Source organism: Musa acuminata, chromosome BXJ1-4, assembly GCF_036884655.1.
Source record: "Musa acuminata AAA Group cultivar baxijiao chromosome BXJ1-4, Cavendish_Baxijiao_AAA, whole genome shotgun sequence".
In the NCBI taxonomy this organism is placed as follows: Eukaryota; Viridiplantae; Streptophyta; class Magnoliopsida; order Zingiberales; family Musaceae; genus Musa; species Musa acuminata.
The window spans coordinates 40851864-40877308 of record NC_088330.1 but is presented as its reverse complement, the minus strand read 5'-3'; the positions used below and the strand labels follow the sequence as shown (position 1 = coordinate 40877308).

At 36.3% G+C, this 25445-nt stretch overlaps 4 protein-coding genes across 9 annotated transcripts; 1 reads left to right on the top strand and 3 right to left on the bottom strand.

Annotated features, from left to right (window-relative positions):
- Positions 1 to 224: 224 nt before the first annotated feature.
- On the bottom strand, positions 225 to 3860 carry LOC135670047 (putative casein kinase II subunit beta-4). The gene is made up of 5 exons (XM_065178635.1): positions 3340 to 3860; positions 2738 to 2956; positions 1191 to 1300; positions 945 to 1110; positions 225 to 559 (listed from the first exon to the last, which is right to left on the bottom strand). Exons 1-5 carry the CDS (start codon positions 3551 to 3553, stop codon positions 429 to 431), a joined length of 840 nt encoding a protein of 279 aa, XP_065034707.1. The 5' UTR covers positions 3554 to 3860; the 3' UTR covers positions 225 to 428.
- Positions 3861 to 4327: 467 nt separating this feature from the next.
- On the bottom strand, positions 4328 to 13528 carry LOC103982662 (calcineurin B-like protein 1). 5 transcript variants are annotated; one of them, XM_009399648.3, is made up of 9 exons: positions 13371 to 13528; positions 12814 to 12966; positions 9960 to 10042; positions 8786 to 8845; positions 7568 to 7676; positions 7443 to 7495; positions 6354 to 6434; positions 6149 to 6261; positions 4328 to 4874 (listed from the first exon to the last, which is right to left on the bottom strand). In XM_009399648.3, exons 2-9 carry the CDS (start codon positions 12890 to 12892, stop codon positions 4811 to 4813), a joined length of 642 nt encoding a protein of 213 aa, XP_009397923.1. In that variant the 5' UTR covers positions 12893 to 12966; positions 13371 to 13528; the 3' UTR covers positions 4328 to 4810. The 5 variants fall into 5 exon arrangements, with proteins under 5 accessions (XP_009397923.1, XP_018680003.1, XP_009397924.1 ...); XM_018824458.2 differs by having other exon boundaries at positions 13342 to 13373; XM_009399649.3 differs by lacking the exon at positions 13371 to 13528 and adding an exon at positions 13265 to 13368.
- A 2190-nt stretch (positions 13529 to 15718) lies between these two features.
- On the top strand, positions 15719 to 21713 carry LOC103982663 (uncharacterized). 2 transcript variants are annotated; one of them, XM_018824211.2, is made up of 5 exons: positions 15719 to 16203; positions 17545 to 17643; positions 18631 to 18744; positions 19957 to 20094; positions 21120 to 21713. In XM_018824211.2, the coding sequence occupies exons 1-5, from the start codon at positions 15826 to 15828 to the stop codon at positions 21462 to 21464; spliced, it is 1074 nt and encodes a 357-aa protein (XP_018679756.2). In that variant the 5' UTR covers positions 15719 to 15825; the 3' UTR covers positions 21465 to 21713. The 2 variants fall into 2 exon arrangements, with proteins under 2 accessions (XP_018679756.2, XP_009397926.2); XM_009399651.3 differs by having other exon boundaries at positions 15721 to 16203; positions 18631 to 18675.
- A 662-nt stretch (positions 21714 to 22375) lies between these two features.
- Positions 22376 to 24894, bottom strand: LOC135669919 (light-harvesting complex-like protein 3 isotype 1, chloroplastic). The gene is made up of 3 exons (XM_065178630.1): positions 24370 to 24894; positions 22884 to 23021; positions 22376 to 22801 (listed from the first exon to the last, which is right to left on the bottom strand). Exons 1-3 carry the CDS (start codon positions 24791 to 24793, stop codon positions 22548 to 22550), a joined length of 816 nt encoding a protein of 271 aa, XP_065034702.1. The 5' UTR covers positions 24794 to 24894; the 3' UTR covers positions 22376 to 22547.
- Positions 24895 to 25445: the final 551 nt, after the last annotated feature.

Genomic DNA, 25445 nt, shown 5'->3' with positions numbered 1-25445 from the left:
AAAGCATATTTTGCAGGCTGGAATTCCAGCAAGACTGTGTAACAAATGGCTGCAGCATTATAGCTTTGAAATAAGATTTCCAAAACAGTTCAAGGTAAAAACCACAGGTCTATGACCACAGAAATCTCTGAATTTTGTATCATGTCATGGTGGCATGGAAGATAACTAGATATAATAGACTGATACAGAATGCAAAAAGTCAAAGAATATAAAACTGACCAACATTGAAATCAAGAGATAGAAATTAATAATCAAACATAAAAGTTTCGGTTGTACAGTAGTTACAAGATTAAGATAAAAATAATTTGACATAGGACAGCCCAATGCAGATATTTTCTTAACAGTAAGGACAGGTCAACACTGGCTGCATTCTGAAACCCCTCCAGATACAAATGAAATTCTCTTTGTGTGGCCGCTCAACTCCACTGTCATGGTTTGTGAATTTTATAACCAAATACCCTAGGAACATACCGTTGTGATGGCTTTTGTGGCTTGAGGTGCCCATAAGTCATCAGAAACAGGTGAGGAAATGTCGTCCCAAAATAAGCTCCATCAATATCTAAGAAAGGTTAAGTCAATTCCAATAGATAGAATAAAGGTAACTGTGCAGCTAGTGCACATTTATTTTTCAATTAATTGAAAAAACAGTTATGAGATAGTTGTAAATTTCAGGAGAAAACATAATGAACAATTTCTGTAGCATAAATTAAATACACAAAAATAGTGATGGTGCAGAATCACATCTCATGCATTACTACTCTACGTGCTTGGTGTTTTGGCAGAATAGTGTTCCAGAAAATGACCAAAAATAATGTATATGTTGAAATTGCAGACAGGCAGAATCACTGTAGCAAAGTGGCATATCATGGAAAGCATATTACTACTAGGATTTCATTACAAACGAAAGATACTTCGAGAAAACTTTGCGAAGGGGAAAAGGATACTGCCTTGGTACTTCGATCTTGGATAGAATATATCTTCACATTTGGGACAATATATTTTCACAGTACTTGATCGAGGAATGTCCGACTGCCCAACAGGTAGACAGGGCTGGCCACAACAGTAAACTCGAGGACATCTTCCAAAATCATAATTCTTAAATTTCTCTAGCTACAGAAATTGTCGTTATGAGGGGTCATTGATGATGAACCATTTAAGAGACCAAAAAATATGACTATGCAAGACCTTACCATTGCAGCCATTCCTTTACTGGTTAATATGTATCGAACATGAATCAAACCATAAAGCATCTCAGCTGCTGATTCAACTAACTCATTTTGTTCCTCAGTAAACATGTCACCTGCCCATATAAAAAATCCATTGAGATTTCCTGACTACAATTTCCAGCAAAGAAGTATACATAAAGTATTGGTGCAATAAGGCAATAAACACAGTAGTGATAAAAACCTGAATAGAATAAGATGTAGACATGAAAGTACATATCATCCTATCTCAAGAGTAAGCTATAGAACATTTTGATCACATATATATCATGTTCTGCACCTTTTTCTTTCCTCTTTTAGTGTGTGTCTGCATGAGTTAGGTTGCAGGAGTGGGGGAACGGGTTGGTGTTCATAGTTGGGGTTTGATTAGACCTGCCGGTCGCATTGGAGGAGGAGATAATTCCCATTCCAAACACCAAAAATGTTATTCAAAATACATAACTGACTGCCAACTCATTAAAAAACCCCAAAGACAATATCACATCACACTGTTCATTACCCTATCAGTTAGACACCTGCATACCTTCCCTCATCCGTCCACCTCAGCCACTGGAACACTCCTATGCAAGGAACAATCACTATCAAAACTCCCCAGAAGAAAGTTGTTGTTTACCTATAATATATGGTGTTGATTTCCATATGTTACTCCTAAACAATTTAATAATTTTGTAGCCATTATTTCTACTTCTAATTCCTGTGGCAGTCTTAGTACATCTCGCTTGCCACAATCCTCTGTCAATCTGTTTTCGCTTGCCATATGATGCATGACTACATGAACTAAATTAAAGCTTTGAATTATTTACCCAAGAGTATGCCATAATACTAAAGTATTTCTTTATCTGTGATGTTTTCTATCATAACCCTTTACTAAAAAGAATTGGTTTTCATATAACATATAAAACACCATTCATTTCTTAAGATTGTCTCCCGATAAGGGACTCATCAACCTTATTTATAATGAGTCTAGGTTAATATTTCCAAAAAGTAGAAACGGTTCCTGCAAACAAAAGTTTGATAAAATCAGAACTGCTTGCTATCTTAAAAAGAAAGGAATCATTGTTAACAAGCATACTTTTCTATAAATCAGAGCTGCTTGCTATCTTAAAAAGAAAGAAATCATTGTTAAAAAGAATACTTTTCTTTATCATTGTGTTACTCTTTGCAGAGCAAGAACAAAACAGGAGAACAACGAGCATACTTTTCCAAAATATTATATTACTTTTGCTAAAAAGAATGAAACAGCCCAGTAATTCTGCCCTTGGTCTGTTTTTACCCATTTGTAGATAGGTTAACATTCAAGTATTTTAAATAAGAGAAAACATAATTTTATCCTTGAAGTGAGCGGATGCATTTTATATATACTTCGCTTTCCAAGCTTTCTTAAGAGCAGCAAATGATTAGGATCCAAAAGTTTGGGATTATCAATAATGCATTAACCATTACAGATAGAAATAGAAAAAAAAATTGCATCCAACTAGGAAAGTCTTGATAAACATAAAGGCAATCATGCTTACCATGAGAAGATTCAACATCCAAGATCAAATCCAGAGCATAATCATAGTATGGGACTTGACTGCTCAGCCCACATAGGTTGAAATCATCTTGTATGTATTCCTCATCAACTTCGCAGAAAAACTCATTCCCTCTTAGATTACAAAACCATGAAATCCAGGAAGTGTCTTCCCCGTCAGAACCGCTAACATCTGACTCTTCACTATCTGTCTCTGATTCTTCTGTACCACAAGATATAGTACAAGTTGAAAGGGGCTTATTGGAAACAGTATGATGAAAGCTATATGAGATAAGAATGAGCACTATAATAATAAGAATATGAGACCTACTATGATCCTAGATCAACAATAAATATGATTGAGAATTAGTATATGTTATGAAAAAAGGAGAGGAGAATAAGTGTATCACATAAAATAAGATAGTCATCATGGTAAAGGAGAATTCATATATTCGAATTGCATACCAAGTTTATATAAACAAGTGAAGAACTTCAAACAGATCAAGAATCCATAAGAGATCTTTAAGGCCATAATTATGTCATCAAAAACTGGAAAAGGAATTTCAAAAGAAGCAAAAAAAAATAACGATGGAAGCAAAATTTTACCATTTGAGCACTTGTTCTTGGACACGAGCCGATGCTCCGGCTGCTTCCCGGAGGAGGTGGACAGCACCGACAGCCTGTCCTCCTTTCCATTCAGAAACCTCGAAGTCGATGGCGACGACTTCTCTAAATGCTTGTCAAGGGCATCGTTGATCCGCTTCCGATCCACGGCTCCGATCTCCACCCTCGACCCGCACCCTCCCCTGTCCCTATACATATCTCCCTCCTCTTCGATTGACTCAAACTCCCGCCCCCCAAATTAAAGGAACAGCTCGAAATCGACTCACCGCAGCATTCCGTAAAGAAACCAAACGGAAACCCTAAAATCTGACGAAAACGCCAAATCTGGTACCAAAAAGCCCTCTATATCCAGAAGAATGAGAAGGTATTCGGCTCGAATACCAGGAGTTTACAGGGGGAACGAGAATTCTTGTTCTCAATTCCTCTCCGAGGAGAGGGAGGAGAGGGAGGGAGGCCGAAATCGTCTCATAGGGTCGAATAGCCGAAAGGGAAAGCAGGATGACAGTGAAGGGCATAAGTGTAATTAAAAGCAGATATCAGATAAGATTCGTGAACGTGATTGCATCTTGATCATTCTCTGTCGAGACGAAACAATTCATCGAGCACCCGATGCTCGACGCGTGTCCCCTGGAATCGCATATGGCCAACAAGCTCATACCCCACAACAGAATGCTGACGTTGCACGCTCCTATTGGCCTTTTCGATATCTGGCATTGCAGACCAAATTGTAGCGTGCAACCCTATCGAACTTTGCATGCATTGATAGTTCCTTAAGGAGGGATTAAATTCATGCATATAAACTTTAATCCCAGTATTTTCTTTTATTATTGATTGATGCCTCAAGTAATATTTTTAGTTGACAAGGAATGCTTTTAACATGCACAAGAGAAATAAATGCTGCACTCAATTATATTGTCTGCATTATTTGTACCATCCAAGCCTCATGTAAAAGAAAAAGAAAACAAGATAATAACACCAAAAGCTCTGATTATATTTCACTGATAATGATCAATATATATTAAAAAGTATCACATTCAAAGTGATGAGTTCTTTTTGCCAATTATTGTCACTTGGTATCCAAAGCAATGACACAGACAGAACACATTGGGAAGGTAGATAAGGCTAAAATTGATGACATGAGAGGAACTGGTGAACCCTGCACAATATACTACCTACATGGAAGGCATCTGAAAAGAGTACATGGCAAGGCAAAAGAAACTGAGAACAGATACATTATGATTTTGGTCAAACACCAGGATGGAACTTCTAAAAGCGCAAAACTTTAGCAGATCAGTCTACACAGAAAACTGGAATTCGCATTTTTTTCTCGCGAGCATGTACATCAATGCCCATAGCAACTCTGACGACACACGCTCATAGTTTGCACGTGTAAAAGATGGCTGTTGCTCGGTTGCTTGTAATCTCAATGTAGACGATAAGCAGCCAATGTGGTTCAAGTGGCAATGTCATCAACTTTAGAATTGAATATGAAGCTTGGAAATGTTGTGGTTATGTCCCTGCATATTGGACATCAAGTGAGCTGTTAACAAGAGACGACTGCTTTTGTATAAGCCTACATGATATTGTAAATATTGCTTTGAACCCATCAATCACACACAGAGTAGTGGTATTTATTATTTCAAGGATAAAGTTATTAACAAATCTCATCATAATTTCAATATTTGCAAGACCACAAAGGCACAAACATGAAAATTTGAATTCAGAACTCCAAGTTCATTGTAAGGGAACAAAGATTGGTCAAGCACATATTGAAGTTAAGGTTTTGTTGGATTAACTAAATCTGTCTTCAATAGTATTAATTGACAACACTATGGACAAAATATCCAGATACTGTTGTAGGCAACACATGGAAGCTGTGCAAATGTCTCATCCAGTCTAAGTTTCCTATTTGACATAGACAAAGCAGTAAACTGACATAACAAAACAAAACAATGAACTGACATAATATAACAAAGCAATAGACTGGCGTAGTATAACAAAGGAGTGAACTGGCATAATATAACAAAGCAGTGAACAGACATGATATAACAAAGCAGTGAACTGACATAACAAAGCCTTAAAGCATGACTACTGGAAGATGGAAAATAGGTCTGATCAATGATCAGACCTATGTGACTGGTTACCCATGCTATTGTTCTGCGTTTTCTCCATATTCCTGTAGGACTGATCAATGATCCAGATTCGATTAAATTACTTTTCCATCAACTTTAGGACTCCAATAACCCAACTGCATAACATAAGTTTCTAATCTCTTTCCATTATTAACCTGCCACTACAGTGTAAATGATTGAAAACATTTTTTTCAGTCTTATCTTGACACATCAACAAATCAGATGTTACAGTAGTAATAGTTGCATTGTTGCTACTATATTAGCATGTTTTATCCCCTCTGCCACTCCTTGGTTTTTTTATTTTCCTCCCTTTTCTTCAAAACATTAACTGATTATGATGCACCAATCATCCAAGTGGTTGCTCATTGCTGGTTAACCTTCTATGACTTAGGAGGATGAGCTCACATTAAAAATTAATTCTTTCCAATGTCAAACGTTGAGCAGGCACAATTATCAAGAGAAGAACATTGTGCATCATTATAAAGGAATATGAAAAGGTACAATAGCTCTCTATCAATCTTACTAGATACAAAATGGATCAAATAGTATGCCTTTATCATATTATGGAGAACACAATGAGCAAGCAAAAAGCAATATAACATAAAGCAGCCTACTGTATGCAATTTATAATATTTTAGGCCTTGTTAAGAAGCAGTTACCTGAGATATGGAAGAGTCATTATCTCCATCAATGATGGATTGCGAGAGACAAAGTTTTTCCATTCTGTTTTATCTATTTTTCCGTCCTGATTACCATCAGCTTGTTGAAATGTCTGTTCAAATAAAAATTTTAAAAAATAACACATATGTAAGAAACACAGTAATTGAACTAGATTTGTGTAGTTCCAAATCAGAAACTGTAAACCTTATCTAGAATAATCTCCACAGTCTCATCCGCTAATTTCATTTCAGATTCAGATACCAATGCAAGTAGCATCTGCTTGACCTGCGAAACCAGCAATACGTTGTAAGGTCCATCTTACATCAAATTTTAAATGAACTGGCCACAAAACCTCAAGCGCAACAAAATTAATGCATGAAGAAGGTTAGTTGATGCTGTATAGGCAACTCCCATATTATTTCATATTTCAACATACAGAATAAGTCAATATATCTAATTGACTAACTTAAAAAGATGTAAAACAAAAATGGACTTTTTTTTTTTTGGCTTGTCTGCAACATCTAGGTTGTGAATAGTTCATTGTTTTTATTCTCAATTGGTCATCTATGTTTTTAAGGAGCATAAGAGGTTGTTCTCCAAAATTTTTAAAGCAGATAACCTGTTTCTTTAGACTAACCTCTTCGGTACATTGGCAGATGATATGAAACAATCATTCAGATAGTAATATATGGCCAAAGGTTCCAGTGGCAGACTTGTTTCTACCAAATTTTATAAAAGTATATATTTTTTCCTAAAGAAGGAAAAAACACAAGTTTTCCTAGATATGATCCATTTCTCATTCAAGTTCACCAGTTGCTGTGGTCTCATTCTCTTCGAGTTACTTCTTCTGTTCACAATTTCACGAAATATTCAGTTAAACATCTTTTGCTTCATCTAGTGTTAATTGATCCCATTTTTCTCTGTACCACTATTAGCTCGTATGAAAAGTGCAATGAGGTTTTTGACTATACTCTATTGCTCAATGCAAGGACATGTTACTAGCACACTGCAAAAGTTGTCCTTCATGCCTCAAAGCCATACAAATACTGTCTCAATTACTAAAACAAATTTGCTATAATTAACGATTTATGTTCCCTTTAAAATGAAACTTCTTCGACTTAGTAAGTACAAAAGAATAACCTGTCCAAAGGTAAAAAGTTGATATTTAAGGCCTCCTATAGCAAAATATCATATTGGTGATTTATTCACAAGGCAAAATTTTATAGAGGATTTATACTTCATAGTTCATAGAGGCCAATTAGAATATAAATCATTCACAAAATATCAAGTTACCTCTTTCCGTTCAATGAAGCCTGTACCATCTAGATCATAAAGCTTGAAGGAAACTGTGGAATCACATAAAGATTTAGAAAATGGTTCTACCACTGAGTCAATTTGCTACACCAAAAAAAACTTACAGTCTACTTTGTCTTCATGTGGAGCATTTGGATGAAAAATGTTGAGAGATCGAACAAAATCCCCAAAATCAATAACTCTTTTTTGTTTGACATCAAAAAGATCAAATAACTGCATTTGTATGTAGTAATTAGTCACCAGCATAAAAGCATCTCAAAGGTTAAACCAGTAAACAATATTCAACTTATCTGACAATCTGATTACACTAATTATGCAAATTGAAACTAGGAAAGTAGTTGAACTGGACTCCTTACCAGATATAATACGAGCTTATCTCCAACATGTATATGCATTAGATAAATGCTCATGATTCAAGCAGGAAGAAAAATAATAGCCACTATCATATTCTAGTAAAAATTCAGTGAATGCCAATTAATGACCCCCAATGAATATTATTCTGTCAGGTATGACAACAAAAATTCTGTTGATAGGCAAGGCCAGAGATGGTATTACTTACAGATCCTTCTCAAACAATTTTAGTCCTTTGGGGCAACCATCTTAGTCAAGCCTTAATTTTATCATCACTAATTAAAAATAATTGAATTCAGCATATCTTCTTGCGTGAGCTATTATCTGATACCCTAGTTCGGTGAAAACCTAGATTTACAAAACTTGTGAGGCTTAACTGGGTTGGCCAGTCATTGGAAAATATATATATACGTATATAAAGATCTTTTGCATAATTTGACACATGTTTTCTATACTTGAAGGAATAAACTACACTAATTTGCATTTTTAGTTAGATAAGGAGATTTGATTGCTAATAGACCCACATAAAGACACAGTTGCAAGATTTTAAAGCTCATACTTGAATTAACATGTCCCTTTGTATAAGAATACACTATTTGTTTTAGTTTAGATAATTAGCATTTCAATCTTAGCTTGGGAGGCTCCTTTCCACCTTGAATTTAGGAAACACACATAAAAATGGCACAACCTTCAATTGAGACTGTAACATAATTCATACTTATTTCTTGGTGAGGAAAAGGCTAATATAAGACTATAACATCAAGCAGAATTTTAAAAAGCATATATTATATTGAACCCCTACATTGATGTGACACAACCATCAATTGACAATTAGAAATTGGTATATCAATTCGCACAGCAACCAAGACACAGATTAAATCTAAACTGCAGATAAGGACTATTATTGTCAACACTACAGCTTGCAGAATTTAAGCATAGATGCAAACAAGAAACTCTTGTTGATATAGTACCCGGTTTGCAAAGAGATTTTCCTTTTTTCTGCTCATAGATAATGCAAGCTGAAATTCTTCCTGCAAAACACAGAAGATACAAAGATTAGACCACTTCGAATACATCTTGATCACCAGATCTACGAGTAATTTATACTAATGACATGGTGAGACCTATTTGCACTAGCTAACATGGTTCTTGTATGCATTTAAATTAAACATCACATGGTGAAAGGTACAATGATCAGACCAATGTAGATTTGCATTTTTACCGGTAAAAAATCTTGTTAATGAGAATATTTGTTAATGAGGACTAGGTTAGTAACAAGGGAACCCACTGAAAGTTGGGTAAGGCTTCAGTTGAGGTGTTTGATAACTAACTAAACACCCAACAAATCTATTAATATCTACGTCTTTATCTTAAGTTGATAAAGATAAAAACAGCTAGTTGTAAAATCTTGCAAAAAGTTCATTCTCAAGTTGGTTAGTTATGGTTTCTGAAGTTTTCATTCTTGAATTGCATGTTGTGGTGAAAATAGTTGGTTATTTTCATCTAAATAACAGATGATTAGAACTTATCTTAGTTTTCCTAGAATTGCATTAGAGAATCAAGTGGTCAGCCCAAACTTAAGATGAAGGATTACATTAAGCTTAAAAGTAACAATCAAAGACTTAAGTTTAATAAGTAGTACTTATATGTTGAACTACATGTGATCTCATCTCAAGCCATCAGCTGCTATTATTAAGTCTCCAATCAGAGATTTGCATCATGAGATGCAAGCTCTCCAATATGCATGGTGAGAACTTGTTTGTTTCACTTGAGTAATGCCAAAGGCATCCGACTTTGTTTCATTTAACCAAAAATTTTGGTTAAGGTCTCACATCTGTTTTGCAAGAGATCCTGGAATAAGCCCTTGATGAATCCTAGTACCCAATTTTCACTAGTAACCAGGTTAAATCTACACAAAAATATCCATTTTGATCATTTTAGCATGAAGTATGGCAAACAGAAAATTTTATATGGCGGTCGATCATTGTGCAACGAAGAGCTACAATCCAAGAAATATCAGTTTCTTAACATTAGTACTTCTGTCACTGACATGCCAGAAACTACAAAAAATGATTAAACAAGAGATACCAGAAAAACTTCACCAGACCCAAAAGAATATAGAAGTGTTAACAGACTGTGCTTTACCTTGTTGATCAATCCATCATCAATCACAGAACTGCTAATGATCTTGAATAGTTCAAACAGTGCCTCAACTTCACTGACAGTGACTGTAAACATATAGTATGCATAAGTAATAGCAAGAACTTAATTTCTAGCAGAAGTGGACATAATAAACATATTAACCCACCACTGAGCTTTTTTTTTTCTGATGGATGGGGAAACAAAAACAACAAAAGAATTTTTATATAGCATATATCAATTTGTTTGATAACCTTAACTATGTGGATTTATTTTCAGAAGTTATCACTAAGGCTTCAGAAAAAAATGAAAAAAAAAAGATTATAATATAAGACTACATGAGAATATACATTTTATTACTAGAGAAGGAATAAATATATCTTTCAAAGCTTGCACTAGATCTGAGAGCTAGATGCATCACAATATTGATTATGTACTCATCTTGCACAGCAAAGAAAGGCTTTTCTTAGATGCCAAAGCTTTATGATAAATCTTAGGAAGATAAAAGACTATAAGTTTTAGAATCTAGAAGAATCACCCAAAACCAGTGTTTAATGTTTCACCTGGACTGGTACAAAGCAGATGGACTAGTCCACGGAGTGCCCCCATTTCGGGTGATCCAATTCGAATCATTTTAAAAATTTAATAAACATACTTTCGGGCTCACGTTCATGAGCCCTCTTCGCCCGCGTGAGCCTTTTCACCTCATGCTACCCAGTGTTGTTAAAAGGCACCCGGGTGTTCACTTAGGCGCTCAGGTGAGGCGAGGTAAGACCTGAGCACCTTACAAAGTGTCTGGAAGACGTGCTTCATTGAAGCACCACTTGGGCAGTAGCTTGAGCCCAAGCGTCGAGCGCCTCAAGCGAGCGCCCAATTGAAGGCCACGAATTGAATCAGATTGTGAACTCTGATTTGATTGAACAATAACTTAGTTGATTCAATCAAACCAACTAAACCTAACAGTAAGTACACCCCACTCCCCACCCCCGTGCTCCCAACCAAAACCTAGACTACTCTCACCGCCTCGACCCACCTTTAGTCCACCTCGACCCACCTTTGGTCCGTCATCGTTGTCTCTGTGTGCAGTTCCTGTCGTTGCCAATAGACAAGTTAGAAGCTCCCACCGTTGCTGCTTTCATGCCCAGTTCCCTTTGTCATTATTACTTTCATATGCAACTCCCTTCGCTGCTAAGGATAGGTCAGCAACTTCCTCCGCCAGTAGCGGACACATTTGAAGCTTCATCCATCGCTGATGTTGTCGTTTGCAGCTTCCTCCGCCGTCACTGTTGTCGTCCGCAGCTTCCTCCATCATCGTCAACCACTCCTTCGCCACCTTCCACCATAGGCCAGTGACTCCTCTTCTCACTACATCTACTGCAACTATTTAAAATTGATATTAGTCCCTATTTAGAACTATTAATCCCTATTTAGAATTGTTATCCTCACTATTAATCTTTATTTATCCCTGTTAATCCCTATTTAGAACTATTATTAGTCCCTATTTAGCACTTTTAATCCCAAATTTGATATAAAACTTTATTGTTTTGACATTTTTGTTATTAGAAGATGAACGATGTCACTTGGTACTTTATATATTTTCAATTTAATGTTACATTTTTATTTTTATAATCATATTATATATTTTTATATTCTAGAACGCCTCGGGCGTTTTGGGACCTTAGTACCTTTTGACGCCTAATGCTTTTAAAAACACTGATGCTACCACCCTCATCGTCCGCCACCCATTGTGCACCACCGACAAGTACACTTCCTCCTCTTCTCCTCCTCATCTTCCTCTTCCTCCTTCCTCTTCCTCCTTTTTCCTCCATCACCTTCTCTTTTTTCCTTTCTCTTTGTCCTTCTTCCCCTTCCTCCGTTTCATCCTCCTCTTTGTCCACCACCACCTCTTCTTTCTTCATCTTCCTTCCTCTTTATCCATTATTCCTTCCTCTTTTCCTTCTTCTTCTTCGTCTTCAAAACACTAGTACATACAAGTGTACTATGTGTCAATACACTAGCACCGATTTGACCAAGGATTGCTATAGGTCCGGTATGAGAAATGGTAATCCTTGCTCAAAACAAGAAAAGGGATTAGAAAAAACTGATATTTTATTTCTCAAATCATCAACAAATTGCATACTATTAAACTCAAATATGACCTCTACTCAAAGATAATTAAATTCTCTAGAGAAAAAGAAAATGAGAAAAATTATAATCAGATCCTTATCTCAGTATCTCACTCCCTGAAATCTTACTTATTTAAAATGCATTCTGAAGATTTACTTGCACCTTTTTGTTTTCTTTTTTTCTTTTTCATATCCCACTGCCTTTCCAGTATCAATATATCCAATTATTTCCTTCAGATCAAAGATATTGCAGAATCAAACTCTCAATTGGTATCGAACATGGTAACCCTACTGTAAGAATTCTCTTGAGAATTAAATTTAGGAGGACATGGACCTCAAATTAACTTAAAAACTTAATAGAACAGTTTTATTTTAATGAACTAAACAATTACATTATAAATGTAGACCCGAAATCAAATCAAACTGAAATCAGGTCAAATCATAACCATCATTTTACAAGAGATTGGTGTACCTCCTTTGTTTAACCAAAATTTTATTCCCGAAATAAGATAATCTACACCCTGTTCATGGAGCTAAAAACCATGACAAAACAATAAACATTAATCTATAATACCCTAATGAGGAATTAAGTGAAATATCAAGTGAAAATTTAAAAACATGAACATTAAATATTACAATCTAATGAGGAACCAAGTGAAATACCAGATCCTATAGCTAAAACAATAACAGAAAGTTTGAAGGTAGATTCGAATAATAACCAAAAAATGACTTACAAGCCGTTTGAGAAGCCAAAAGCACGGGGTCCTCATATCCTGGGAAATGCCTTCGACCCTTCGACTGAAAACAGCCCATTTACGGACGGCAGATATATGGCTGCCCGGGCCTAGTCACACCTCATAATCATCTCCATCTTTAATGCAATTCATCTACAAGGAAAGAAATACACATTCACTAACCCAAGTAGGTAACTTTAATAGTTATTCTACATCATCTGGAAAACAGCAAATTGAAACCACAAAAACCAAGAAACAGAACACCTTTTACAAATAAGAAAACTAAACGAGGAGCAAGCTCGCAGATTTGTCTTCAAGATTCGAATATTCACGAAGACTTCAGAAAACCAATCGACGGCTTGACGAGACTTCAGAAATAAATTCTACCTCGAAAAGAAAAGGAATCCTGAGTGAAAATTTCTCGAACAACGTAAAGAAAAAGAGATCATACGCAAGGGGGATACGAACACCAATCGAAATGCTACCATCGCATTAAAAGAGGAGAAGGAAAACAAACGAAGCACTAACAAGCCCTAATCGCGAGAAACGATACCCACCCGGTGGTCGAGGAGATGGAGAGAATAAAATGAGAGATCGGGAGGCCGAGGAGGAGGAACCGGGAGGGCCGCGCTGGCGGTGCTCGGGCCCGCAGTGCGCGGTCTCTTTGCCTCGCCAATTTCCTTTTCGAGGGCGTCCACCGCGGTCGACGGCTGCGTGGCCCAGCCGGCTTCGGGATCGGCTGTTCAGTTGCAACAGGGTCTTCTCGGCTCAACCTGATGGCAGAAGTGGGTCCCACCTACCTTGCTTCTCTGATTGGTTCGCTAACAGCCTGTAAACGCATGATTGCTTGCCGGGGTGTCCACGCTGTGGTGGTATATATATATTTTATGGCAGAAGTGGGTCCCCTCGTTCTCTTAGGTTTTATTGATTTGATTTTTTTTTAAGTTGAAGTTAACCAAATTACACTCAAGATTAAACTAGGTTAAACTCAATTATATAATTCATTCAAAAAATTTATAATTAATTATCATATAATCATCTAAAATATACGTGATATTAATCATACAATAGATAGAAGTTTGGATTGATTTAATGAAAATTAACTAAGTTACACTCGTAATTCAACTAAGTTATGCTGGATCATAATAACGATTCATACAAATTTATATTTTAATAATTAATTATCATAAAATCATCTAATAATAAAAATTTATTAATTATCTTAGAATCACATCCTAGTGATTATATAAAATTTGAAATTAAACTAAATTACACTCGATTATATTGAATATATTAAAAATATCTAATTTTAACAATTAATTATCATAAATATTTTTTAAAAAATAGCACTAATCATTTTAAAATCATGTTATAGTGTTTTCATGGAAACTTAGGTTGGTTTAGGAGAAGATTATCGACTTATACTTGAAATTAAACTAAATTATATTTGATCGTGATACTAGTTCAAAAAATATTAAATTTTAATAAATTAATTAAAATTATTTTGAAAGTAAAATAGCACTATTTATCTTAGAATTATATTATAAAAGTTTGTATTGGTTTAGTGAAAGTTGACGTAGTTATACTCGATCACCTATCATATAAAGAAACCTAAAATTTAATAACTAAATTTTATAAAAAAATATAATAATAAAAAAATTAGTACCGATCTTAAATTTGATAATTAATTTTCATAAAATCCTCTAAAAAAAAAACCAATCATATTAGGATTATGGCAAGTAGTTTCATGGAAATTTGAGTTGACTTAGTTGAAGTTGATCTAATTATATTTGAAATTAAGATTATAGCACTTAGCAAAAATAATAATTATTAAATTTTATAAAATTCTTTAAAAAACGTGTGCTAATCATATTAGCATAATGACATAATAATTTTATACAAAAATTAGATTGGTTTGATTGAAATTGTATAATTATACTTAAAATTAAACAAAATTACACTCGATCACATACCATATAAAAATAGTTGATCACATAAATAACTTTTTTTGAAGGTTGAAGATGATTTACCAAGCCAATATAAAAAATAAGTCATTACTTTGACGAGGAGAACTTAAGCTCGATAATGATTTAAAATAATTAATATCGTCGAGAAGATATTGTCATTAAGATAATATCATTACATAAATAGCGAAGGAGATATCAATACCTAAGTAAGAAAAGATATATCATTGCCCAACCTTTGTGCCAATTATACTAGGGTTACACTCAGTGTAACCCAAATTAGATAACCGGATTATTTTAATTGAATAAATGTAGAATCGATTCAATTTCGAACAATTCAAATATCATTAGTTTAATTGGGTTTAATTTATATTTTTGTATTATTTATAAAAAATTATCTTATGAGTAACGAGATGTCATCCGATAAAAAGTTAATTGCGAAAATTTTATTAGGTAAAACGCTTGTTTAGATTTCCATTTTTCTATCCGTATATATTTCAAGTCTTCATCGATAAATATCCTTTTTTTTTTAAGCTATCAATAAATATCCCATTATGATTTAAATTAAAGACCATATAAAAACATATACTCAGAAACACGCAACCCGTTTGCCGTCTCCGTCTCACCTACACCACTTCGGAAAAAAGGAAACAGAAGGGTCCCACCAATTCCGATGAGTGGGATAGAGCCTCGACAGGTACCTACCTGCCGCGGGCGAGTCGGAGATCACCTCTCCTTTTCAGACACGCCACACAGTTTCCCCCTCAACCTGCCGTCTCAGATGCAGTGGGCGCCAGAGGAGATGCGGGGTCCACAGGAGTTTGTGAGAGCGAAAAAAGCTAATGTTTGGTGCGGAAGATGCAGGGGATTGTCATCCCTCCACTAAACCGCACTTGCCCTTCCTCGTGGCGCACGACTTTGCCTATATAGCGATCTCTCGTTGCACCCTCCCTCCTCGTCCGTGGCCGTGCCTTAATCCCTCGAATCAGAGCAACTCTCGCCGCCTCCTCCTTTTGCAGAGAGAGTAAACCTCTCTCGATCCCGTCGGATGGGGAGGAGGCCAACCGAGGCGGGCGGGCGGCCCTTCTGGATCCTCGTCGCGGCGGTGCTCGTCTCGTGCCCCCTGGCCTACCTCGCCCTGTCGACGGCCCTCCGCCGGCCGGAATCCCGATTCTCGGAGCATTCGTACGACGGTGCCGGGCAGGAGGGGAGGGGAGCGGCCAGCGGCGACGAGGATTGCTGCAGGGGCCAGGAGCATCTGGAGCTCTGGGGGGCCGCCATCAAGTGGGGCACCGATCACAAGTTCAACTCGTCCAGGGAGTGCTGCCGAGCTTGCAAGTCCATGTGTGGCGAGGATGGGCCGTGCCTCTGTAACTCCTGGGTGTTCTGCGGCGATAGGGAGCGGTGCGGCGACAGGTTCGGGGAGGTCAGTTTGTTTCTTTCTTCTCTCTTTTGTCTATTTTACTTGGATTACGGTGCATTTGATTAAAAGTTTGGTTCATCATGTGATATTTAGGAAAGGAAAAACTTTTATGGTTGATGTTCATCTTGTTTGATCGAGGCAGGAATATGTTGTTTCCTTGACCCGTGGTTACTTCTGGTTTGGCCATTACTAATTTAAGATAATTTTCCTAGGGAGTCAATACAACCGAATTTGCCAGGGTGAATCAAGAAACTCATATTTCTTGATATCATGCATGTTTCTTGAAACAACTCATATTTCCAGATATCACATGAATTAAGCTTATTAGATCCGTCAATTTGAAAGAGGATTTTGGACGAGAGACATTATTTGTGTATGTTTCATTTGATGTAGTTGTTGTTTCATTGTCGATGTTATAATCCTTGCTTGTTCTTCACATACAAGAAACATCAAGAAACTAATTTCACATGCTTCTCCAAATTCATGAGGGAAGATAATTGCTTTTTTGTTTCCCCATATGGTCGTCAAGCTCCTTTGAGGAACACTACTAGGGTGCTTGCTTGTTGCCTTTCCATGTGAGTGGCAGAATCGATTGCAGCAAGCAAATTGGTCAATATACTTCTGTTGGTTCCCTACCACTTTAAATTTAGAATGCAATTACAAAATCTCCGTTTCTTGATGGGCTGTTTCCTTTGCGAAGATCACAGTGACATATGATAGCACTATTTACTGAAACCAGGGCATGGTGGTTTTGTTTCTTGTTAGGGGGGGGATGAGAACATCCTGTTCCTATTTTCTCGTAATTTGTTGAGGAAGAGGGCTATCATTCTTTACCATTTCTTTGTTACTTGATTTGTAAACAAAATTTTCCATATTAATCAGAAGAATATTCTTATATTTGCTTTTAATGGGTAACCAAACATGGTAGTGTCAGACAAATTCTAATAACTACTTAGGTTCTTTGTCGGTGGAAGTATTTCCTGAAAAAGGAGCAGTTATGTTCCATCCAGGCAAATCTTTATCACATTTACTGTGGTTATAAATGCATAACAATCATAATGCTTCATCTTCAAGGCTCTCCTTTTGTAGCCCATGGTGTAATGAAGATATACATTATGATCATGAAGACATCTGACATCCAACTGTTTTTCATTACTAATTGATTTCGTTTATGTTTTTGTGACATCACCCCAGATTCATCTCAGTGATTGAAGAGGTCTTAGTCTATAAATTTAAGGAACATTGGGAAACATTGAATTCATTCCTTGCTGTTGGCAGATTGATGTTGGCATATGGTTTAAGACCTTAAGTAGTATCATAACTTTCAATTGCACTTATTAACAGTGCTGGCTGAAGAAACAGGAAGATGTCTTGCTTCCTGCATTACATGACTCTGGGAAAAAGGTGATCTGGACTTCTGGTCTTATTTATGGAAAAGGAGAGGTAAGTTGTTCCTTGGAGCTTTTTGCCAGTTAATAGTTATATGTAGAATTGTTTGTAGAGTTTTCTTGCGTCATTGAGATAAATTAAACAATATCTTTTTAGTTGATTCGTTTACTGATATGTATTGTGCCATCAGATCTATACTCATATTATTGGGTAAGTAGTAAGTTGCGTACCAGAGTGGAAAGTTTCCACATTTTGTGAATCTTCTTTTTTGATTCTTTTGCAGCCTTATTTCATCATAGTGTTACTATGAAACTTATATTAATTGGTGTTCGGTATTACCAATATATGGCTCCTATGAAGGATTTTTCAGTGAATATAGGTCCCAGATCTTTCTATTTCCCTCACCAATTCTTTGTTTCAGATTGTTCAAACATATTCGATCTATCTAACTTAATAATTCAATGATTTCTTTCCTAGTTAGATATTGTTGATGTACTTTAGTAATTATTTATTTTGATATTATGTTGGAACTAACACAAGGCTTTAGATAAACTATTATGGGAAGCTTATTGTCATTGCTCTGTGCTATGATGGATGGGAATTTCAGTAGTTGAAGGCTTGAAGCATATTGATCTATGTAAACATCATTGCAATTTTGTGCCGATCTTTATGTGCAACTCCAGTTGAAATTTATAGATAGAAACCCCAAGAAAGGATATGCTGTTGACATCCATATTGTGTGTTATTCGAAACTGCATACAGTATCGTACCGCACTGAGTGAACGTCGAAACTCCGGTACGGTACGATATTTCAATTCTTGGTTATTATATCTGCATAATTTGGATCATGGGCTTCCACCAAAAAAACTGTGTATAACTTCTTAGCATGCATGAATTTGAAAGAAAACAAACAACCTTCTATATATGTGATATTCACCAACAGAAATTAGTCACATTTGGACAAATTAATGGTTTGTCTTTTGTCCCTTTTGAACAAAACAATGCTTATCTTTTTTTTTTTTTTGCTTTTTTTTTGTTCAGGGCATTGTTGGTCTGGAAACAGATTATGGAACACTTCGTATCAAAGTAAGTGATCATGTCTATATGATTATATCAACGCCAATGCTAAAATACAACCACAAATTGTTCTACCTGGTGATTGCTATCTTCTTTTCTTTTACATGCAGCAAATAGATATCATTCTCATTACTAGCAGTTTAAGGTTGTTGCTTGTTTCTGATTGGCCACTCATATACCAACCATCTAGTGCCTCTAATTTTACTTCACTGTTTAACTAAAAAATTCTCCATGATGTTTTCAGTTGTTTCAGATGCTTCCATTATTATATTGACCTTGGGAACTTAGCTAGCATGTGATGATAAACATTGTGCTCTTCTTTCTTTTTTTCTGGAAAAAAAAGATTGATATGTAAATTAAAACAATTGGTTTGAGTTTTTTGTTGGCATCAGAAAATTAGTTCTATCTATACCTTCATGATCAAACATGATGTTACAATGATGCTAATAGATATTAGAAGTAAGTTAATTGGAAAAAATGGATTGGTAAATGAAGCAGATTGTTCCATGGTATAGAAATCTATGAAAAATATGAATTGATAAAAGCAAATCGAATAAGAGAAGTGTCGTATACCAATTTATAAGGTAAAGTTTTGTTTGCAATCCTTTCGAAGACACTACTCATAAACAGGTCAATGATAAGATCAGAACTTGCTCGAATAATTTCTGTAAAGATTTTATGACAGTAAAAAGGATGCATATAGGGTTTTCATTATGGAAACATGTGAATAAAATATCAAGAGGAAATTCTGGGATGGAAAAAAGGATACAAATAAGAATTGCAATAATTATGTGAAGTTGTTTCAGCAATGTTGTCCATCGGCAACATTCTTCATTTTGAAGTTTGAACTCCATCTGGACTTTTAAACTTGAACTAGACATCAAGCTCTATTATGCTGCATGTTATCATTGGATCGCGTAGTGGCATGTAACAATTATTAAGTTTTTTTTTAAGTGAGCATAGTTGTGATTTTAGGGTTTCATTGGAAGGTAATCTGAAGATATCAACTATTTTGGAGATGAACTATCATTCCTCTATGAGTCAGAACTTGGCTATATGTTGTTATCTGGTAGACTTTACTGTAATGAACTTATTGATTGAAAAGGTAACTAATTCGAAGTTCTAGGAGTTTCCTGCTTCTGCTGCATCAATTTTGTGTTTCAATTTCATGAGTGGATTCTCATCTATGTTTCTGATATTTTGCCTTTATTACTCGTTACCCACGACTTAATCCAAAGCATAAATTATGGCTTTAATGACCAAATTCTCCTTGCTATGTTTCTGATACAGCTTTTCCCTGATTGTGCACCACACTCTGTTGCCTATATTCTTGAGCTATTGCGATCACGCCATTGTGCTGGTTGCCAAATTTATCGCGCAGAAGGCCGAGGCTATTCTTGGGATACTAAAGGGAACCACATATCAGATGTAAAGGACGCTAACTTTCTCCATAAGATTATTATTTACTTTCTTTCTGATATCTTGCTTTTCAGAAACATTGGAGTGAACAGTGTTATTGAAGAGATACTCTTTTTGCAGAGAACTGACATGCTTATACACAATTTAGTTTAACAATTTAATTTTCTTTCATCAAAGGGACTGGATAAGGTTTATAGATAATATCTTTGTTCTATGTAGGTCACGATCCACAACTTTTGTCACTCATTAGTTCCCTTCTCACAAAATAGAAAAGCACAAAGCTATATACAGTGGTCATGCAATTTGATATCTAGGTTTCCATCACAAGGAGAGTACATCTTTGTGTTACATCTTTTCACATGCAGGAGGTCCCTTTTCACTAGAAAAAGCACAAGGCTAAATACTGACATCACAGCCTGATAGGCTTCTTTCACCGTGCCAGAATTTATTGTGATTTGTTAAGTCAAACTAATATATATGTCTTTAAATTAAAGGAGTGTTGTTTTCTGCTTCGCTAGTTATGCCAACCATATTATGCTTCTAGAAGACCATACTAGATGCAGATTGTCACCCACATATGACATGCATGCACATATATGTAGACAAAGTAACAGAACACATGCAAATGTAAGCATGTATATATGTACTATGATGTACAAAACTGCTTTCATTTCTTTATATGGTACTGGTAGTCATTCATTGGTATACAAACCTCAGTTCCTAGAGTTTCAACTGCTAATAACACCAACAAGTTTCATTGGCTTCAGTTATGCATGATGGCTTTCATAATATCTTCTTTAAGATATTGTGCATAGTTCCATAATTGATTTCAGTTTCTCCTGTCCCCATATTGGTCTTGGAAACTGTTACCTTACATGCGTGAGGCCTTGTGAATTATGCATGAAACAACCACTTAATATCTTACTCTACAGTCTACACGAAACCTTCATGATGGCTGACTATGCATAACATGTCCTCTACAGGCGTCATACATTTTCATGTTCTCATTGGTGATCCTTTTCTGAATCATACAGGCTTCTTTTGGTCCTCCTTATGCTTTGATTCAAGGAACACTAGAAGCTGAAGGATTTCTATTCAAGAAGTCACCATTGGAGGCTTGCCCTGCATTAACGAGAGGATCTGTTGCATGGGTTGACTCTGGCCCTGATTTCTTAATCAGCCTGGCAAATCACAATGAGTGGAGAAGAGCATACACAGTCTTTGGTGCCGTTTTGCCCGAAGACATGGATATTGCAGAAAAAATAGCTGGCCTTGGAACGAAGTCAGATGTGTGGGACAACATTAATGTGTTAGTGTTGGAAAAACCTATAAATCTAAAGCTCAAGCGAGTTGCAGATATAGGTGCAAGAGAGTCTTAGATGCACTCTTAGCTGCTATTTCCCTTGTTAGTATCAAGACATAACCCAGACCTAATACATTAAGCTCGATGTTGATAGCTAAAAATGTGGTCTCTTGTCGACCAACTTTTATAGAGTCTGCATACAGTTATCTCCCTAAACATGGTTGCATTGGAGGAACATAATCTCTGTTCTACATGCTCTGGGAACCAGTGTATGTTTGTAAAGAAATGAGAAATCAATATTTGTCATCAGCAGCTTTATTGCAAAGTCTTTCAAGCTTGTTTGCTTCCATTTGCCCATTGATGGATTAGTTTGTTCTGTAAAAAATATTTAAGTCTTGTGAAGAAGTGTCTTATTTGCGTGGGCAATCTGAAACTGCAAAGATAGCCATTTGGTGTTGATTGCAAGGGTGTGTATAAGTTCAAGTATCATAACAACATATAAAAGCAGCATAGAATCTGTGTTTGAAGAGAAATTGTGCCCTTTTGATCAAAGATTTCAAAAATACCAACATTTTTTAGGCAGAATTGTGATAGTTTATGTGCAAGGTTGTGGGATTGTGCTGGAAATCAAGTCTCCTTTTCTAGTGAGGATGAACACCACAGTTTGTCACCATTTCCAGTTGAGTATGTCATATCAGCCACTGCAGTTCGGAAATGAATACCACATGCTTGGAATGCCTTCTCACTATCAAGACTCCCAACATTTTCTTCTTCCAAATGAAGCACTCTCTCAATCTGTGCAGAATGCGCAATTCTCTACAATGCAAATCATCACTCACAAAACCCTGCAACAATTGCCACAACTTTGTCTTCTTGATCATCCATGGCACAATTCTGCTCTCCAAAATTTTTCCTTATTTCTATGGTGAATGCAGAAGTTCACAAGGTGGTGATGAACAACAATCTCATTGTCGCATACAAATCGACTTCTTCAAAATGAGGATGCATTTCAAATTCAACTTTGGGCACACTAGTCTTCATGGAGAAAGAACTTTGACATTGCTCATATCCAGAATATTACTATGACAAATCACTAGAAATGGAAAATGGTAGGCATAGAACAAAAGAAAAAAGGATGTTGTGAATGAAAATCCAGCTACTATTTAGCTTTTGAATCACTAGAGCTTTTATCCTCCTGCCAAGTTGCTTGCCACTGCCTGTCGTAGAAGGTTGTTTCATCAAGAAGCTTCTTTAGTGTGTCAATATCTTCATTCTTTCTTATAAGCAGCACCCCTGCAACAGCTATAAACAGTAGAGTTTTGCAGAAGAAGTTCCCCATCTGATCAACAAGACCTACTCCGGTCAGACTATCCACAAAATAAGCCATGAAAAATCCAATCATCGCGGCACGACCTGCATAAACAAGACAGTCAATTCAAGGTGAAACCGACCAAAAACTTATTGGACACGTAAAAAGGTAAAAAACAAGGCCAACCATTGAGTAGTTCAGCTTCAGGGAGGTGGAACCTTTTGACCCATGACCACCATGGGATAATTGATGTGTCAAAGATCACAGGCTCGTCATTGCTTGATGCTTCTGGATTTTCTTCAAGCCATTTTCTTCTCCTAACCTCTGAATGAATTGCGTATGAAATCAGTGTCTGTTAAATTTTAAATGATACTGACACCAGAAACAACAAAAAACATATATAAAGAGTATAGAATAACGATAATAAAAAACCATCTTAATTGAGATTCCAACTAACAGAAACAATATTACAATCAGTTCAATAATGTCAGATACAAAGAAACTGATTCAGATGCTAGATCACATATGTCACGACTTATCTACTTTGACCGATACGAGTTCACTGTAAACTTAGATACTAAAACTATTTGAATGTCCCGAGAAAAAAAAAGAGCTGTTTCTAGTAAAGAGGCTTCACAATTTTTGCTCTACCAAAAATAATCCATACCCTGCTACAATCACAAATGCATGACCTTCAAATGAGTTCCACCTTTTACCCAGCAACCTTACCATATCATGGTGTTACCAGGAAGAATTTGCCAGAAAGTCAAGGCCAACAACGTAAGAGACCCTTCTTAAAATATACATGATAAAATCCTATTAGATCTTTTGGCAATCGTTGATGGTTAACATGACATCAAAGCTGGAGGTTCGTCTTCGAGTCTCCAAGGCCCGTATTGTGAAGTTCCACAACATGGATGATAAAACCCTGTCATATCAATAGCTGAAACTTTTAGTTGATTTTCAATACTCAACAATACCATCCCAGGAAATAAAAAAATGTTAAGGATTCTAGACAAACCATGGAGACATATTGTTTCAATTTCATTTTCTAAATGTTCGATGGGTTAACTAATTCATTAAATATATAAGTTAAAATCACTGGTCCCCCACGAACCAATGGAATAATGATCCATATACTTGAAAGGGGTGCACTGACCGAAAATGCTCAAGTTCAAATCGATAGGAGTAAACTCATCTAGCCATCTCCTTACAAATCCAAAGTGGGACTAAATAGGGTGATGCAATTAACTATTGTCCAAATTCTAGGCATTTAGCTAAAAATTGAATCCTATCAAGTGACATATTTCCAGGTTCATATTTGGTGTTGTAAACTAGTCCGATGAAAGTAACTTGATAACAATCAAATGAGCCTTAACTATTTGCTCTGCAAAGAAACAATTAGTTGAAGATACAAACGAATTATACCTGAACAACACCATAGATGGAGAACCTGCAAAAGCTTAACAGTGCTACAACAAGAAGAAAGCTCCCAAACACCACCACAAATAAAGCAATGTTGTCATGCCTAAATGACTTATGATTCAATGCAAGATCCTCAATCTATCACCACCGTGTGATTTTTTCTTCGTACACGATTCGTTGGCCCTATTGCCCAATGGCGAAACAGAGGAACAACATCAAGCGAGTACAGAGGATAAAGATGTCTCACCAGCATCCACCACCGCATCCCAATCGGTCTTCCCATCCTTCTGAAACCGCTTCAAATCCCACGTTCCCCCGACCCACCTGGTGTCCTTGAACTTGGGCGGCAGCACCTCCTCCGCCCTTGCCGCAGCGCCGTTGGAGCCAAGAAGAGATTGCTGCTTACTCTCCACATCCTTTTCCGCGGCAGCTGGGGGAGGCGTTTCTTCCTTCTTCTCCTCCAACTTATCCTTCTCCTCCTCCTCCTCCGCCACAGTCGCTGTAGAGCTCACCACCCCTGCACCGTTGTCGGTGGACCTAGGTAGCAACAAGGAGGGGGCTTTCCTGGGGAAAAGAGCGAGTTGGGTTCTGAAGGAGAGGCGGTGCTTGAGAGACAGGGCGGAGAGGGTGGTGGGCGGAGGAGGAGACGAGGAAAACAAGGCCATTGACATGGTGATGGCTCGCGATTTAAGAGGAGGAAGATGAAGGGGATGGAATGCTCCAAAGAAGCCTCCTTTTCTGCTATCTGGTTATCTAGTTGGGCTCAGTGGAATGTACACCTCAAATATAAAGTAGAGGTTTCAATGTTGTTATAATGTCTCGCAAGCACAGGAGAAGTGCCGACAAATATTCTTTTATAAATATAAATGGATTTTTTTCAAAAAAAATCTAAAAAAACGCTGACCTTTTTATTTTTCTCATATCGTACTCTAATTTATTATAGTTTTATAAATATCCTTTCCTTATCTGTCTCTATTGTTTTTATCCGATCACTTATATTCATTGTCTTTGCCCCGTTCTCCTCTTCTGCCTCAATATAGTATCTTTTTTATTTATCGTACTTATCATATTTATTCTCACTTTTCGGACGAAGTTTAACCATTTTTGTGTAATACTTTTTTTTTTTTTCTCATCATACGTTTGTCACTTCCTATTTGTTCATTATTGCATAACTTTGCTCATTATTATCATCTCTTATTTGTTGCTTGTCAATATAAGATTTTATCCATAGGTATTTGAAAAATATATATATTCATAGAATTACAATAAATAAGAGGCACTATAAAAGAAGAAGAAGAAGAGTGTCTTTTGAAAATTTTATTT